A 15,003-nucleotide genomic window follows, 5' to 3' on the forward strand; every position below is an offset into this window, starting at 1 on the left:
TAAATAAAGACGCGAAACAAACTTCAAAGCAAAAACAGCAGCTTCTCTTTTTATCACTCGTTCTCTCTCTCATGTTCTACTCTCCCATGATGGCTCTCTCTCTCTCTTCCCGTTACAAAATGGCGCCTGCGCCTTGTTCCGTTTCCGAATTCCGTACAAACGGAAGCTTTTTCTTTTAATGGGGAACGTCGCACATAAATTTTTGTTAAGCATACGCAATGTTGTAGCAAAATTGTATTCAAAACTATATGAATATGTTTTTAATTATTTTAAATTTAGATAGTTTTAGTAGTTCCTTGTTACTAAATGAGCAACAAGAGTCTTTTATGGATACAGACACTGTCAGACACTGGAGTCCTGGTACCTCTGCTCGTTTGGACTGTGCCAGTCACTGTGCAGCTCCCTGCGGCATGTCGTTGAAACGGAAACACACTGCCCTAGTTTTTAGTTTCCCTTCGTGTCGCAGACACATACAAGCACAAGCTCACCCGCACACACACACACACACACACACATACACCCAAACACAGTTGTGGACAAAGGGGCACACATTCATGCAGTTAACAAGCTGCTTAACGTGACTTCAAACAATGGAAAGCAGGACAAATACCGAGTGAAATGAAAGTTGCATTTTCATAATAAATAATCGGCCGACACAAATTCCGAGCACGCCACCGTCCTGTAATTCTCTTAAGAAAGCGGTGGGCGATGGCGAAGGGTCGGACTCGGGCTCCCGAAAAAAGGGCCACTGAAGGGGAAATGTAAACAGAGCTGAAGACTCGTTCTGGCCGCGCATTGAACTCGGAGCTTCGGCTCGGGGTTTAATTTCTTTGTAGGTATCTACTCCCTGATACGCACACACACGCATGCACTGGTATATTCTGACACACAGTTACTCTCGGGCAGTGACTGACTGACACACATATACCATGAAACGCGTTCACGAAGGCAACGAACAGCAAACGGACAACGAGTAGGAAACAACAAAAATAACATTGACGATGTGAATGTAAATGTAGATGTGGATACGGACGGGGCCGAAGCGCGCAACGAGCTAACATGGTGAAGGAAACAGGGAAGAATCTCCTCGCAGGGAGAGGGACCCAAAACGAAACCAACGAACGATACAACTGTATCTCCGGCCTGGCCCATCGGCTTTATCGTCGTGTCCTTTCGCTGGGGAACTTGTGGTGTGTTCTCGTTTTGTGCGTTTGCATGTAAAAGAAAAACTGGCTCACTGTGCCGTATCTATGTCTGTATGTAAGGCGCATGTGTGCGTGTGAGTGTCTGTGTGAGTGTTGATTTGAACGAATGTATCTTTTAAATGAAAATTTCTGCAGCACCAGCAATTGAAAATCACAATTTTCTTTATAGTTTTTCCTCTTGAAGATTTCATAAATTAAATTTTTGTTAATTTTTCATTTATATTCCACGCGTGTTCCTTGAGAGCACACAATTTCAATTTCCATTAACAGGCACTCGGCCACACACGCACACCTCAATTGGTCATGCTATTTTAATTGAATTTCCTGTGTATATGTGTGTATCGTATCGCACATTCTCAGGTTTTTCCACAGACAGACCGAAAGTCCGTTTTCAACGGATACCGAATTTTGCACAATGCCATTTCGTTTCCCAAAATGATGATCATAATTGGTTGGGTTGGATTTGCGTCAGGCCATCCATATTTTCCTCCGTTTTCGTTTTCGCCCCGTAATTGGCATACGCAGTTGGAAAATTTTTCACTTTCCTGTGTATGTGCGTGTGTGGGTGTGTGTACACATCCATATACATATACATTAAAGGCAGTTTTCTTGACACTCCACACCAGCGCACTCACACACACTCACAATCACTCGAGACGCGCACGGACAAGTGAAAACCAACCTTTCTCGTCAGCAGCGTATACAGTTCTGTTCTGCACGATGTGAACTCGGATGACTTGTAACTCGGTGCTTGGCAAACGGTTCAAGCTCGCCTCTAAGCTTTTCGGAGTGTTTTAGTGGCATGGGTCGAGGGCATTTTCGGTTTATTAAAACTGGCGCCAAAATCCATGCAGTTTGTGTGGCCGTGTCTGTGTAGGTGTGTGTTTGTGTAGCTTTGCCGTTAGTTAGTTGGCTAGCACACGTGGCGTATGTGTAATAGGTTTGCGTTCAATAAATATTGCGCACTTTTAGGAGGAGTTTGAAATAATTTATTGTAAGACTGAGACTTTGAAATTTACACGAGACGAAAACTAGTTTTTAGCCCTTGATGACTTACTCCGTATACTCTTACTTTGAATTCGCAATAAATCCACCAAATCTTTTTGAAATATTCAAAATCATCGGATTTTATCAGTATATAACAATACTAATAATATTCTTAATATTTGGTGTACTAAAAATATAATTTTCTTAATAGAACTTTCGTGTCATGCGATGGTTTTATGTGAAGCTACTCAAGACCTTACATATTTAGTTAAACTGTCACTGAATTTTTTCTTTAATTTTTACATGTAACAATAAATTTGTTACCATGTAGTTAACATGTAAATTATTTTGTGAGCTTTTTATAAAGAATAATTTTGATATAATCCAATGAAAAGCGGCTCTGAAAGCTAGGTAATCTTTTGAACAATATATCCATTTATTGGCGTAAATATATTTTCAGTGCTGATGGTCCTAGCTAGCTGGTGATACCAAACGGAATATCAAAAGCGAATCTTTCAATCAGTACGGATTAACCCATTGTTGGACAAGTGGGCAGCTCAGATGAAAGATTATTATTATTATTATTATAAATATTATGTTAGCTTAACTACGGTAGTTTTATTGTTTAAATACACGGTTTCTTACAGGTGAGTTAAAAGTGTTAAGGAGAAGTTTTTATGGTGCTCGTCATGCAACGACCGGACCCGGATATTTCGGGATATTTTCACTACGTAAATGAGTGCAATGTGTATTTATGGTGATATAATAAGCAAATTTAATTAATATTAATTTATAAATATCAATTAATAAAAATTGGATATCCAAAATAACATAACATACCATACCACCGGCTGACAAGCAACAAGTTGTCAAATAACGTAAAATTTCTTTCCCACTCACGTAATGTTTTATGCTATTTTTTTAGGTTGACGTTAATAGTTTGATCCTTATAATTTAAACAATCCAATAACAGAAAGTTATGAGAAGTACCCCATGTGGTTTGGTTATGGTTTCATTAATCGGATAAAATTATAGTTTTAGTGCTGAGAGTCCTAACTAGCTGGTAATATTAAATAGAATCGCAAAATCTAGGAAAATGATTGAAGACTTGTGTTTTATTTACGGTATATTTGTAAAATGTATATTTTGGTATATTTTTGAGGGTGGTGCATTATATTTGATAATCCTGCCAAGAAACCGGACATCCAATCCTAAACACTCAAGATAAAATCCGGAGACATATTAACAATCAACATGACAACTGCCGTGCTGGGCGGCGGCCTGAGTGGCCTCTCCGCCGGCTATTACCTGTTACGCCGGTTCGGTAATCCTCTGACCATCTACGAGGCCTCCCCGCGGGTCGGTGGCTGGATACGGACGGAGGCGCGCAAGGATCGCGACTTTATATTTGAGACTGGGCCACGCACTATACGTCCCGTGGGCGTGCCTGGAGCCAATACGCTTGAGCTGATGGAGGAGCTGCAGTTGCCACTGAAGCCAATCCCAAAAAGTCATGTGGCAGCACGGAACCGCATGCTGTATGCCAAGGGCCAGCTGTGTATGCTGCCAAATAGTCCCAGAGGACTGTTTGGCGTCAAACCACCGTTCACGCAGCCCCTGTACAAGGCGCTGCTGCACGATCTGGCAACGGGGAGTACTCTGGCCAAGAACGAGGATGAATCGATATACAGCTTTGCGGAGCGTCGCTTTGGCAAGGAGATAGCAGACTACGCCATCAGTCCCATGATCTGTGGCATTTGTGCAGGAGATGCCAAGGAGATCAGTGTTCGATTCCTAATGGACGGACTCTTCGAGAAGGAACAGAGGTACGGCGGCGTACTGAAGGGCACGTTGTATGCCCGCTTCAAGGAAAATGTAGACGAGAAGAAGGAGGGTCTGTTTGACCAAGATCAGCCAAAACTCTATGCCCAGGCCCTGCAGGAGAAGTGGGCGATGTACAGCATTGAGGGTGGGCTGGAGACACTGCCTTGTGCCATGCGCAAGTATCTCGGGCAACGCGATGTCAACGTGCAGCTAAGTAATCAGTGCAAGAATTTAACTTTCACCAAGAGCGGCGTCCGCATGTCCCTACGCAATGCTGACGTTCCTGTGGACCATGTCGTGAGCTCCCTGCCAGCCCACAAACTGGCTCCACTGGTGAAGCAGCAGCACCCCTCGCTGTGCGAGCAACTGCTGGAGATTCCCTATGTGGATGTTGTGGTCGTTAACATTCAGTACGATGGGAATCTGCTCAAGCAGGATGGCTTCGGTCTGCTGGTGCCTCCCATCGAAAAGCTGCCCATATTGGGTGTTATCTTTGACAGCTGCTGCTTCGACATGAATGGCAACACGGTGTTAACCGTGATGATGGGCGGTCATTGGTTCGACCAATGGTTTGGCCATCAGCCCAGCCAGAAGGAGATTCTCGATACTGCCACCAAGTGTGTTGGTCAGATCCTCGACATCCAGGAGGAGCCCAAGTTCAGTCGCGTGCATTTGCTGCACAAGTGCATTCCACAGTACACTGTGGGCCACAAGCGACGCGTGGAGAGTATCCGGAAATATCTGAGGGACTACAAGCTGCCCTTGTCTCTATGCGGTGCTGCCTACGATGGCGTTGGCATCAACGATGTCATCTTGTCGGCTCGTCGTCAGGTGGACGCCATACCACGGATCTAACTGCATTTCCCTTCAGACGCTCCCAGTTAAACGATCATTTGTGTTGGCATTTTTTGTTAATTTCCTAAGCTGGTTTGTGAGTAGTATTCCTTTTGTACATAAAGATTCCAAGTAGCCTTTATCGTCGCTTCGTTTTACTTGCCAAAGCCCCCGAGGCACGGCGGACTCTTCTCTGGTTCCTGCTCCGGCTGCCACTGCTTTGGCGTTTTTGCCTCAATGGAGAGCGCGTGCATGAACTCAAAGCCGGCCGCCTTCAGAGCGTTCTTCACTGTGTCGTTGACCAAACGATGGCGCTGCAAGATATTTACAATTTATCTATTAAACACCCATTAAAATCTGATCACAAGCCCCGTACCTTGATCAGTGTCAAGTCATTGAATTTCTCGGAAACCACCAGCACTCGAAAGTGGGACTCGGATCTCTTGGGCACGTTGTGCTGGGGCGATTCGTTGATAACATCCAGGAACACTGGCTTCAGTTCCGTTGTCAGCGCCTTTCTCATGGCCGCCTCAATGGGTGGATACTGTGTCGCCTGCGACATGGTAGCCTTGGAGTATATGTGGCCTAGGGTGCTGCTTCTGGGGGCAAGTTGATTCAGACTTTGTGCGGAAACTCCAGCTAGACGACGAAAAGTAGCGGCAAACATGTTTTCCAGTTTAATTCACACACACGCGCAGCTGTTCACGGTTACATAAACCAGCTGGGCACACAGAGCTGCTTTCCGAGAAAAGTTATCGATTTTGAATTTCTAACTGTGGGAAAATCGAAGGGAGGTCTGTTTTATATCTAAAATTACTTTATTTGGGCCAAAATCAACAGTTCACGCTTTCCGCGCACTAAAAAAGTGTCTTATGGCTAAAACAATTATGCGATAATATTTTGTATAATCCAACACATATTCGTTCACAGTCGATTCAATAGTCAACCAGTTTCTTGAGCTTCGGCGGTGCCGAGATGACGACACGTCCCCGACTTGGGCCACTGTTGTTTCCATCCCGATCCCGATCCCTGTCTCGCCCACCACGAGTTCTTTCCTCCTGCTGTTGCTGCTGCTGCCGATGATGATGCTGCTGCCTGTACCGCTCGCGCTCTCGATTCCTCTCCATACTCCGTTCGCGTTGTCGTCGGCGCCTCGACTGACTGCGACGGCTGCGTGATCCCCTCCGTTCGCGGCTACCACTACGCCGGCGGCTGTGTGAACGCCGCTTTCGGTCCACGCGGCTTCCGCTCCTCGAGCGCGATCTCTGCCTGCGGTTGTACCTGGGACTAGGGCTGCGCGTACGCCGCCGGCGCTCGGTTCGACTGTTGCTCCGCCTAGTGTGCTGCTCGACAGGACTCCGCTTGCGACTGCGTGATCTGCTGCGACTGCGACGGGCCGAGGGCTGCGGCTGCTGGCTCTCGGACGCATCCGACGCATCCCCATCACTGCCAGAAAGCTTGCCACTGGAGGGCGTGCCGTATTTGTGACGCAACTCGCGACGCCTGTGAATATAGAGATGTGAGAGGACTGACCAAGAGCCACCCACAAGCACGATACCCACCTTCGGCGTAGCTTCAGCGCCAATTCGCGCATCTCATCCTCGCGCTCCTGCTGCTGCTGTCGCTCCCGCTCTGTCTTCTCAATCTCAGCTCGCTTATCGGCCTTATCTGAAATATTTATTCCCTGTTTAGTATGGATGTTGGGCCGTGGGGTGTTTACTAATGCATTTGGTGAACATCACACTACTACACTCCGAAGTGGCTTACATTGCCGATTGAGCAGGTTCTGCATTTTCCGCTTAAGACGCTCGCGCAGATTGGGTCTTCCGCTGCCACCGCCACTGTTGCTGGCCGACTGTCCATGCCCAGAATGTCCCTGTAAGAAGCACCCCCAAACGAGTATTTAGCAAGTTTCAAGTAAAGATTTCAAGGGGGGAGCAGTAGGAGTCAGTTGCGGTCGAAAGTGCTGGTGTTCTGTCCGACAAAAAACTGGACACAAAACGGAGCGATTATACTAAGTAGTCACATAGTCAAAGGTCCTTTACAGGTGATATTGTGATTTCTCATTGGTTTCGTTTTGGTTTTTGGATTTTGAGCAGGTTAAAGGTTAAGAGACGTGAAAATTTTGGTGGTGTACTCCGGTTAAGTGAGGCAATGAGACACTTGGCTTTGCTTACTGACTTTGGTTTCGGTAGCAGAACTATATTTGCCTGTTTGATTACCCGTGCTGCATGTTGACGACATCGCTGGGTGGTGGAGCGCATGCGATCGCTCTGACCTGAAACAGATACGGAAATCCATTTAGTTAAAACTCGAAGAGGTACTTCCAAAGGTGTGTATGGTTCTGCCTCTACTTTACCGCTGGCGCTGCATCACCAAACTTACGCAGTGTCCGCTTCCATTTCATCGGAATCATCGGCTTGTGGCTTGTTGCTTGCTGCTGGCTGCAGTTGTTCCTCATTGTCGCTGGCCTCGCTGTTATCGCCGCCCCCCGTTGACGATGAGGAGGAGGTATCATTGGCTCTTTTCCGGCCATAGTAACGTTTGAGTGGCGGCGGCGGTGCCTCCACAACCTGCGGCAGTGCAGGCACAGGCACTGCGGGAGCTGCTGGAGTCGTCGTAGTCAAACCGAGGACTCTCATGGGCAGCGGATAACTAATCATGGGTGGAGGTGGCGCCCTAGGCTGCTGTTGCTGTTGCTGTAGCAACTTCACAGCTGTCAAAGTGGATGTGGTTGTTGTTGTGGTTGTTGTACTCAGGCAGTAGCCGCCTCCCGCCGCTGGAGGAGCCGGCGATGGTGAGGTCTTCTTCTTGGTGCGGCTACGACGGTCGGAATGGGAGCGAGAACGCGAGCGACTGCGTCTTCTGCGTCCCGCCTCAAAGGAACTGGCACTGGAACTGCGCGAGGAGTAGGAGTAGCGCTTGCGCGATCGCTTGTAGCTTGTACTGCGGCTCTTGTAGCGTTTCCACGATCCAGAGCGAGAGCGGGAACGGGTGCGAGACCTCGATCGAGACCTAGATCTCGAATAGTATCTGCGCCGACGGCGGGACCGTGTCCGGCTGCGTCTGCGGTAGCTGCGACTTCGTCGATTTCGGCGCCGGCTCCCGCTGCGACTCCTGCTGCCGGATGCACTGCGGGAGCGTGAATGAGAGCGCGTCCGACGACGACCACTGCGCTTGGTCGTCTCATTCATCAGCTTCAGCTTGTCGAGATTATCCTTGACCTTCTGGGCATACGAGACGGAGCCTCCGGCACCGGAGCTGGCAATGGCCGCCCCAGTGCTGGCATTGATGCAGGATTCTCCCAGCGTGGGACCGGGCTTGGACAAATTGATTGTGATCTTTGAGTGCGGCTGCATTTCGTCCTCGCCGCCAAATGAGGTAATGTAGGTGATCTTCTCGGGCCCAGCCTCGGCCGGGGAGGGTGAGCGCGAGTCGCTCTCCTCATCCTTCTCGTTCTTGCCACCCTTCTTGTCTTCCTTGGCCGCATAACTGGGCGGGCTGAAGGGCCTATTGGCAATGCGTCGCTCCTTTTGGGCCCGTCGCTCTCGGCGCGACTTGCGGCCGCTGAGCAGCATCTTCTCCTGCTCCTCCTCGCGCGCAATACGCAGGGCATCCGCCTCGTCTGCATCCTTTGTGAGATGCGAAAAGAAATCATTGCTCTTCATGCCATAGTTTCGGCCACACGCGTTCAGCTCGTGGGCCTGCGCCGTGTCCAGCTTCCCAATATCTATGGACACGTCCATGTCGATATCCGAGTCGGATTCATCGGAGCCCTCGCCCTTGTCACCGCCGCCGGCTGTGCCGGTACCAATGGCCCCTGCCGCTGGCGCGTTCATGGAATGCCCAAAGGGTTGAGGTCCAATTGTGGCTGCTCCGGCGTCGCCTGCATCCTCATAGGAATAGCCAATGGTAGCACCTCCCGTCTTCTGCTTCTTCTTGGCCAGATTGCGCTCCGCCTCCAGCTGGGCATTGGCCCCGAACTGCTCCTCGAGGTACAACTGGTGCAGAAACTTGTCCTCGCTGACATTGAGAAAATCGTTTTGGGCCAGAATCCGATATCGTTCGTAGTTCAACTGCCGCTCCTCGGCCGTCATATCCGTGTCCGCATCGCCACCCTCGCCGCCCTTGCCCACCGGCGGAATGTGGTCCAAATGGGCGCGCACATCGAATCGATCTATTAGATTGTCCTGCTGCCCCTGCCACGGCACACTGCAACGAAACAAGAACGTGTTCAATTCTCTTCGCCCAAGACAGGAACTCCAGCAATAATAATTCCTGAAGTAGTCAAAAAAGAAAGAATGCTATGCATAAACTCAATATCACTTGCATGATGGCGGCACCATCGCCCGCTGCCGCTACCGCTGGGTCCAGGTAAATCTTGCTCCGTCTGCCATGCAGCTGCAGGAACTGTGTGGGATCCGCTTGGATTTTGTCGTAGAAGTATTGTCGCCGTTCCGCTCGCTTGCGGTAGTCCACAATCAGGCCGCGTATCTTGCGCTCCTGCTTGCGTGCCTCATGCCACATAATTGCACACGCGACAACGCACTTATTTCTTTCGTGAACTTCCTTAAATACCGCAAACAATTAACATTTAAATATTTTCGCCGGGCCCCAGTAAGAGCTTTTGCTGCAACCACGCCCCACCAATAGTTATATTGATATTTGTAGGCCGATTTTACCGGCTTTTTTTGGGGCACGTCCGAAGTTGTGAAGTTTTTTTTTTGTTGTATTTAATCGCTACAGCGGTCGCAACCGCGGACTTATCGATCAAATATACCGCACAGCCCTTAAAAATATACCAAAATATACCTTTTAATTTTCAAAATATACCGTAAATCTTAAACCATTTTCCTCGAATCTGATTTTCTATATGATATTACCAGCTAGTTAGGACTCTCAGCACTAAAACTATAATTTTATCAGATAGATGAATCAATTTTCTGGAAGATTGGCTCATTGTTAACAAAACGTACACTCTCGGCTCATGATTTTCCGGGAAATAAATTTTTAACAATTTTTAAAATTATTAACAATTCAATTATTCCAAGGAATGCCAATAGCAAAAATAGCTTATTGGACCTTAAGAAACCTCGAAATGTTGTCGTATATATTTGAACTATCGTACGTTATTTATTTTCGTTGCTGGCAGTGCCGCTGGGCGGGAACTGCGGCTGCGCCTTGGCTTGGGGGATGATGGGAACATCAAGACAAAAGGATAATAAATAACTAGCAAAACTGGAATGAGCCACAACACAACAATTGTCTCTCGCCGCCTTTTGCGGCATCGATTTTAAGGAGACACAACCAAGCGCACATCACATCCTTTGCAGACAGGACAGCAGGACGGCAGGACAACAGGGAGTCTGGGATTTAGCAAGCTAGAACAAGTCCAGCACGTTTGCGGAACCAGTTTTAATGTCAGATAGACGTTACTATTTCACATCAGAGCAACGATACAACACCCCGGGCGACGTCGACAATGATTGTGCTGATGATGGGCTTTTGTATCCTCGCCGGGATATCAACAATGACAACGAGAACGACAACGACAATGGGGCCAATGCGGACAATGAGCCGGATGCGGACAAGGACGACGACTCGGAGTTCCTGCAGGACGTGCCCTACTCATCCAGCAGCATTGACCGCAGCTCTGTGGGCTCCATACCCTGGGCAGACGATGCCATCAAGAAGAACCTGCTGGACTGGGAGCGGGTGGAGCGCATGCTGAGCGGTGAGGAGGTGCTGCCGGAACAGGAGCCAGAGCTCAGGCACGAGATCGCCGACTGGCAGCACAAATTCCCCATGCTGGTGGGCCGCAAAGTGCGGATGCGGTCGCTGCGCCATCAGAGCTTCGACAGCCAAACGCGGCGTGACGATGAGTCTGTGGACATCGATTCCATTTCAAATCTCAGTCTGAACTCGCTGGACGATGAGGATATTGAGGACGATGGCTTTCGAACGCCCACAGCAGAGCCCCAGCACCAGCAGCACCACCAACAGCCTCGGACTTATCTGCGGCCCACCCACAATCTGGTGGACATTCTGGATCGTGATCTGCGTGTCACTTCAGTGTCGGTAAAGCTGCTCAAGCGACAGCGCTCCCAGCAGCAGCAGCCGCACCAAGCGCAGCTGCCCCCAAAACTTAGCTCTGCGGTGCCCCAGTCGGCACGCTTGAGGATGCCGCCCATATTAAACGTCCTGGACACGAATCGTCGATTTCGCGGTCTCCTCAACAACCGCAGTTTCGTGCAGCTAACACAGGTCCAACAACAACAGCAGCAGGCCAAATCGGCAGCCCTTACCCATGCGAGCAGTGCCGAGCGAAGACAGTATCACCATCACCATGCGGGTAACCGCTCGGCCTGGCACATGCCGATGGCCGCGAGCCGATTCTTTTCGAACAACAAGAATGCCATTGTGCTGCCGGCACTGAATCTGAGCCGGCACAGGGACTACGGCAGAGCAACAGCCGCCACCACAACGGCCACATCCAGCCAGACCAATTCAAGCGGTGGCGGTGGCCACAACAGTCACAGCAACAGCAACAGTTCCTCTCGCACCCTGCACCCATTCGCGCTGCCTACGAACTCGAGCAACACACCGTCGACGGGTCGCTCGATCTCGGCTGCAGTGCACCATCCTCGGTCGGAGTTTGCCTCCAACAGTGCCTTCTACATACCGTACAGTGCCTCGAAATTCAAAGCCTTCAAGTAACCTCATGCCATGTATACAACAAGCAATAAAACTGAACTTAAAGGAGACTTTATTCGGAATCTTTTGCAGACGGAAGCTACAAGCCAATGTTGTCCAATCGCAGACGGCCATCGTGTTCAGTAAGGTAGAGTGTATCGGCTAAGCATTGCTCCGTAATCAGCTCCTCCACACGATCGTTCATCTGCATAGGAGAGAAGATTATCAGTCATCGGCAGTGTTGGCAGGACTCTTTTGCTTACCCCTTTAGCTTTACGCTCGCCGAGAACCTCGGGATACTTGAAGGCTGGGCCAAAGTTCACACTGACAGTGGCACTCTTGTGTATGGATATGGCAGGGAAATAGCTACCCGCATAGATGTCCTCGAAGGCCACGCCCTGCGACTCTCCATTCTTGAAGAACTCGATGCGGCTGCCCTGCAGTATGTGTAGATTCTTGAGCGTTTCATTAATCTTATCCTTGTCCTCGTAGTACAGATGGGACTTGAACTTCACCAGCGGCTGCAAAGGTTTTTATTTTAGCAATCGGAAGAAAATTGGGAATGGCCCCGGACGTACCCGATCTTTGAATGTATTCGGCAAATACTCCAGAGATGCCTCCTCGGGCAGTTCAATGAGAAATCCCAGGGTATCGCCTTCGACGTAGGACTGGCTGTAATGCTTGCCATGGCTCTCTGTGAACTTGGTGCCCTTACGCGATCGCCAGGAGTAGCCAAACTTGTCGTAGCCCAGCGGTGCCTGTAGATTTCCATACTCTCGTCCCCAGCCCAGGCGCGTAGCAGCTCCCTCGGGCATCTCCTCGATGGTGATTTCGTAGTACCAGCAGCCTCGATTAACCGCTGCAAATGGAAAACTTGAATCTCTGCTGGGGTCTCCATTCCTACGGCTACTTACAGTGAGTGGCCCGCACCATGCAGTATCCACGCTCCCCCGTCACAGCCAGGCGATCTTCGCTGATCTTCAGCTGCGGCGCCCGGTCGTGTAGGGCAAGCAGCACCGCATGGGGCACCAGGGTGCGGTACAGCCAACCGGGTATGGGCTTGCCCGCCCAGTCTGAGCTCTCGTCAAACTCCTGCCTGAATGGAGCATGCGGATCGGGCTCGGCCAGTATGTAGCGATAGCCGTCCTTGTTGAACGGATGTTCCAGGGGATAGCCATGTGGTGGCAGCTTCACGTTGGCAGTTATGTCGGAGCTGGGGCGACCCTTCTTCCCTGTTGGTCCCGAATCGGTGCCAGGAAACTTGCGCTTCTGCCTGTTGTTCTTGGCAAGATTCGCTGCGGGTAGGAGGGACGAGAGAGGGAAAGGCGTTAACTGCTGGTAGGGCGTACGTGACCGACCATAAAAGGGATTCGGGCAAAGTTCGTTTAGAATTGCAGTTGTTGGCTTACATTCCTCCTCGTTGCCGCTAGCCAACGTTGACGTCATTGCAGGACACACAAAATACAAAAAAAAGCAACAAAAAAAACCGAGGAGAAAAGAAAACCCAAAGAGAGAGGAGAACAAACTACAAATTGCGTCGCGCTCAAAAATCAAAACCAAAAATCAAATTAAAATCAATTCCACACACACACGCAGAGCGCGGGCCGGCGAAGCGAGCAAACTATACAACAAAATAAAATCGTAACTATTCTTTCTTTTTTTGCAATGAATGAATTCTGAGAGGAGTGCTTTAGATAGCCCCACCCCGCCCCACAATCTGAGTACGTGGGGCCTACCAGATGTGCGCCGGGGCCGACGGGCCAAGGCAAGGTACCCGAGTTGAAGGTAGGGCAGTGCCACAGAGGGTGCCTAAAGACATTTGCTCGAACCCATGGCGGATGATGGAAAACACCATTACACATACATTTTCGTCCGTATTTGTATGTTTTGGAACCATTTTGCATTCAAAAAGCAACAGAGTGCGTGAATTTACTACAATAGGTCCCCAAAATGAGGGACGCCCCTACCTTCTATTTCGCTTTTCCGTTCCACTGGCTCTCTTTCGGTATCTGTGTTTTGGCTCAACTTTTGCATGTTCATGTGTGTGAGTGTGCAAAAAAAAAAGCTGCAAAACGATCTTTCTTTCTCGCTCTTTCAATTCGCAAAAAAAAAAAAAAAGAGTGATGGTAACTGAGAGAAAGAGAGACAGAGGGAGAGGCACGTTTGTTTGGGGAGATGGGAGACAGTATGCAAAGCAGAACGAGCAATAAATGCTGCAACTTCAGAAACAAGACCCCCAAGTCAGCTGTGCAGACAGTGTTGCCAGTTTAGCTTTTTCGAACAATATTGTTGGCCCAGCAACCTGTGGAATTTGCAGCTTTGAGGATAAATCTCTAAGAATTTCGCACCGATCACAAGATCAGCAGTTATCTGATCTTTCTGTCAGTCTCACCTTGCGTATAGCCATCCTCTGTGAGCCGCAGTGCACCCGTCTTGCTCATGCTCTCATAGTTGGGCTTGATGAGCCGCAGATCCTGGTGGAACAGACCGTACATGGCACCGTGCTCCACGTGCTCCTCGTAGGTGAAGAGGGTCTGCACGTCCTTGACCAGGGAACGCTGGACGGTGCTGTACCAGGACTGTGTGAGCCGTCGAGGCATTGTGGTCATGGCCTCCCAGTACTGCTCGATGTAGGGAATGATCTCCTTGTCCTTGCTAAATTGGACCTGGCGCTTGCCATCGCGTGATGCCGCCTGCTGCATGTTGGCAATGGCACAGTGACACATCTGGGAAATGGCTGAAAAAGGCAATTCATGTTTATTTCAGTGACCGAGTCAAGATGTGGTTGCACTTACTGGCCTGGCTCTTGCGGAAGTTCTCCATACCCGTGGCGGAGCAGTTCTTGCAGACGAACACATAGTTGGTGATGAATGGCAGCAGTTTTCCCTTGCCCAGCTGGTAGGACACGCAGGACTCGTGCACCCAGCGTGAACAGGTGGCGCAGAGCAGCTCAACGAGGTTCAGGTTGCGCTCTTTCCCGCTAAAATGCAGAATGCTCTTATCATTTGGTCGCCTAATTAACAGCGATGCGATGGTCATACCAATAGCAAAAGCCGGCCGCGGCCGCTCGCTGCTCCGTCGATTTCTCCTCTTCTGTTGGAAAATTAACATCGGAGCTGGACTCTGTGGGTGAGCTGGTCTCCATTGGGCTCTCTTCCATGGCAGTGTGTAAAATCAGTCTTTCTTTTTAATTCACAAAATCATGTAAACAATGACAAAAAGTCGCCAAGTGAGACCATGTCGCAGGGCTGCACAGCCATCGATGGTATCGATTGTTTTTTTTTGTTGGGCCATCGATATATCTGATTCCAATATATAAAGTAAGGTAATTGCACTTTAAAATCAATCTCTCAGCAGGAAATGTTATATTTTCATGAGGCAAAACTGCCATGAAAATCAATGGCCTTTCAGCCCTAACAAGTCTGGCCACGATCGCAAATGCAGCAAAAATAGCAAAAGT

At 49.3% G+C, this 15,003-nt stretch overlaps 5 protein-coding genes across 8 annotated transcripts; 2 read left to right on the forward strand and 3 right to left on the reverse strand.

Moving 5' to 3' along the window:
• Positions 1-3,366: 3,366 nt before the first annotated feature.
• LOC117896424 (protoporphyrinogen oxidase) lies at positions 3,367-4,992 on the forward strand. Its single transcript, XM_034804742.1, has one exon. It carries the CDS (start codon positions 3,447-3,449, stop codon positions 4,869-4,871), a length of 1,425 nt encoding a protein of 474 aa, XP_034660633.1. The 5' UTR covers positions 3,367-3,446; the 3' UTR covers positions 4,872-4,992.
• On the reverse strand, positions 4,909-5,603 carry LOC117896425 (bolA-like protein DDB_G0274169). The gene is made up of 2 exons (XM_034804743.1): positions 5,227-5,603; positions 4,909-5,164 (listed from the first exon to the last, which is right to left on the reverse strand). The coding sequence occupies exons 1-2, from the start codon at positions 5,515-5,517 to the stop codon at positions 5,006-5,008; spliced, it is 450 nt and encodes a 149-aa protein (XP_034660634.1). The 5' UTR covers positions 5,518-5,603; the 3' UTR covers positions 4,909-5,005.
• A 46-nt stretch (positions 5,604-5,649) lies between these two features.
• On the reverse strand, positions 5,650-9,571 carry LOC117896422 (CLK4-associating serine/arginine rich protein). Of its 3 annotated transcripts, XM_034804739.1 has the most exons (6): positions 9,181-9,571; positions 7,236-9,062; positions 7,032-7,128; positions 6,618-6,726; positions 6,413-6,518; positions 5,650-6,353 (listed from the first exon to the last, which is right to left on the reverse strand). In XM_034804739.1, the coding sequence occupies exons 1-6, from the start codon at positions 9,375-9,377 to the stop codon at positions 5,786-5,788; spliced, it is 2,904 nt and encodes a 967-aa protein (XP_034660630.1). In that variant the 5' UTR covers positions 9,378-9,571; the 3' UTR covers positions 5,650-5,785. The 3 variants fall into 3 exon arrangements, with proteins under 3 accessions (XP_034660630.1, XP_034660632.1, XP_034660631.1); XM_034804741.1 differs by lacking the exon at positions 5,650-6,353 and having other exon boundaries at positions 7,073-7,128; XM_034804740.1 differs by lacking the exon at positions 5,650-6,353 and having other exon boundaries at positions 7,028-7,128.
• Positions 9,572-9,990: 419 nt separating this feature from the next.
• On the forward strand, positions 9,991-11,626 carry LOC117897442. Its single transcript, XM_034806284.1, has one exon. The coding sequence runs from the start codon at positions 10,269-10,271 to the stop codon at positions 11,565-11,567; it is 1,299 nt and encodes a 432-aa protein (XP_034662175.1). The 5' UTR covers positions 9,991-10,268; the 3' UTR covers positions 11,568-11,626.
• Positions 11,597-14,770, reverse strand: LOC117897441 (set1/Ash2 histone methyltransferase complex subunit ASH2). 2 transcript variants are annotated; one of them, XM_034806281.1, is made up of 7 exons: positions 14,585-14,770; positions 14,339-14,523; positions 13,936-14,280; positions 12,458-12,838; positions 12,122-12,402; positions 11,807-12,064; positions 11,597-11,748 (listed from the first exon to the last, which is right to left on the reverse strand). In XM_034806281.1, exons 1-7 carry the CDS (start codon positions 14,701-14,703, stop codon positions 11,644-11,646), a joined length of 1,674 nt encoding a protein of 557 aa, XP_034662172.1. In that variant the 5' UTR covers positions 14,704-14,770; the 3' UTR covers positions 11,597-11,643. The 2 variants fall into 2 exon arrangements, with proteins under 2 accessions (XP_034662172.1, XP_034662174.1); XM_034806283.1 differs by lacking the exons at positions 13,936-14,280; positions 14,339-14,523; positions 14,585-14,770 and adding an exon at positions 12,953-13,232.
• Positions 14,771-15,003: the final 233 nt, after the last annotated feature.

The sequence above is a fragment of the Drosophila subobscura genome, chromosome O (genome assembly GCF_008121235.1).
Source record: "Drosophila subobscura isolate 14011-0131.10 chromosome O, UCBerk_Dsub_1.0, whole genome shotgun sequence".
NCBI classification, from domain to species: domain Eukaryota; kingdom Metazoa; phylum Arthropoda; class Insecta; order Diptera; family Drosophilidae; genus Drosophila; species Drosophila subobscura.

What these genes read in the sequence shown, in the direction of transcription:
- LOC117896425 (XM_034804743.1), bottom strand. Translation starts at nt 5,517, where the DNA reads ATGTTTGCCGCTACTTTTCGTCGTCTAGCTGGAGTTTCCGCACAAAGT. An exon ending in ATGACTTGACACTGATCAAG is followed by an intron (nt 5,165 to 5,226) that starts GTACGGGGCTTG and finishes AATATCTTGCAG; the next exon opens with CGCCATCGTTTGGTCAACGA.
- LOC117897442 (XM_034806284.1), top strand. Translation starts at nt 10,269, where the DNA reads ATGTCAGATAGACGTTACTATTTCACATCAGAGCAACGATACAACACC.
- LOC117896422 (XM_034804739.1), bottom strand. Translation starts at nt 9,377, where the DNA reads ATGTGGCATGAGGCACGCAAGCAGGAGCGCAAGATACGCGGCCTGATT. An exon ending in GAACCTGCTCAATCGGCAAT is followed by an intron (nt 6,519 to 6,617) that starts GTAAGCCACTTC and finishes TAAATATTTCAG; the next exon opens with ATAAGGCCGATAAGCGAGCT. An exon ending in GCGCTGAAGCTACGCCGAAG is followed by an intron (nt 6,354 to 6,412) that starts GTGGGTATCGTG and finishes CTATATTCACAG; the next exon opens with GCGTCGCGAGTTGCGTCACA.
- LOC117897441 (XM_034806281.1), bottom strand. Translation starts at nt 14,703, where the DNA reads ATGGAAGAGAGCCCAATGGAGACCAGCTCACCCACAGAGTCCAGCTCC. An exon ending in GCGGCCGGCTTTTGCTATTG is followed by an intron (nt 14,524 to 14,584) that starts GTATGACCATCG and finishes TCTGCATTTTAG; the next exon opens with CGGGAAAGAGCGCAACCTGA. An exon ending in GCGAGCGTAAAGCTAAAGGG is followed by an intron (nt 11,749 to 11,806) that starts GTAAGCAAAAGA and finishes TCTCCTATGCAG; the next exon opens with ATGAACGATCGTGTGGAGGA.
- LOC117896424 (XM_034804742.1), top strand. Translation starts at nt 3,447, where the DNA reads ATGACAACTGCCGTGCTGGGCGGCGGCCTGAGTGGCCTCTCCGCCGGC.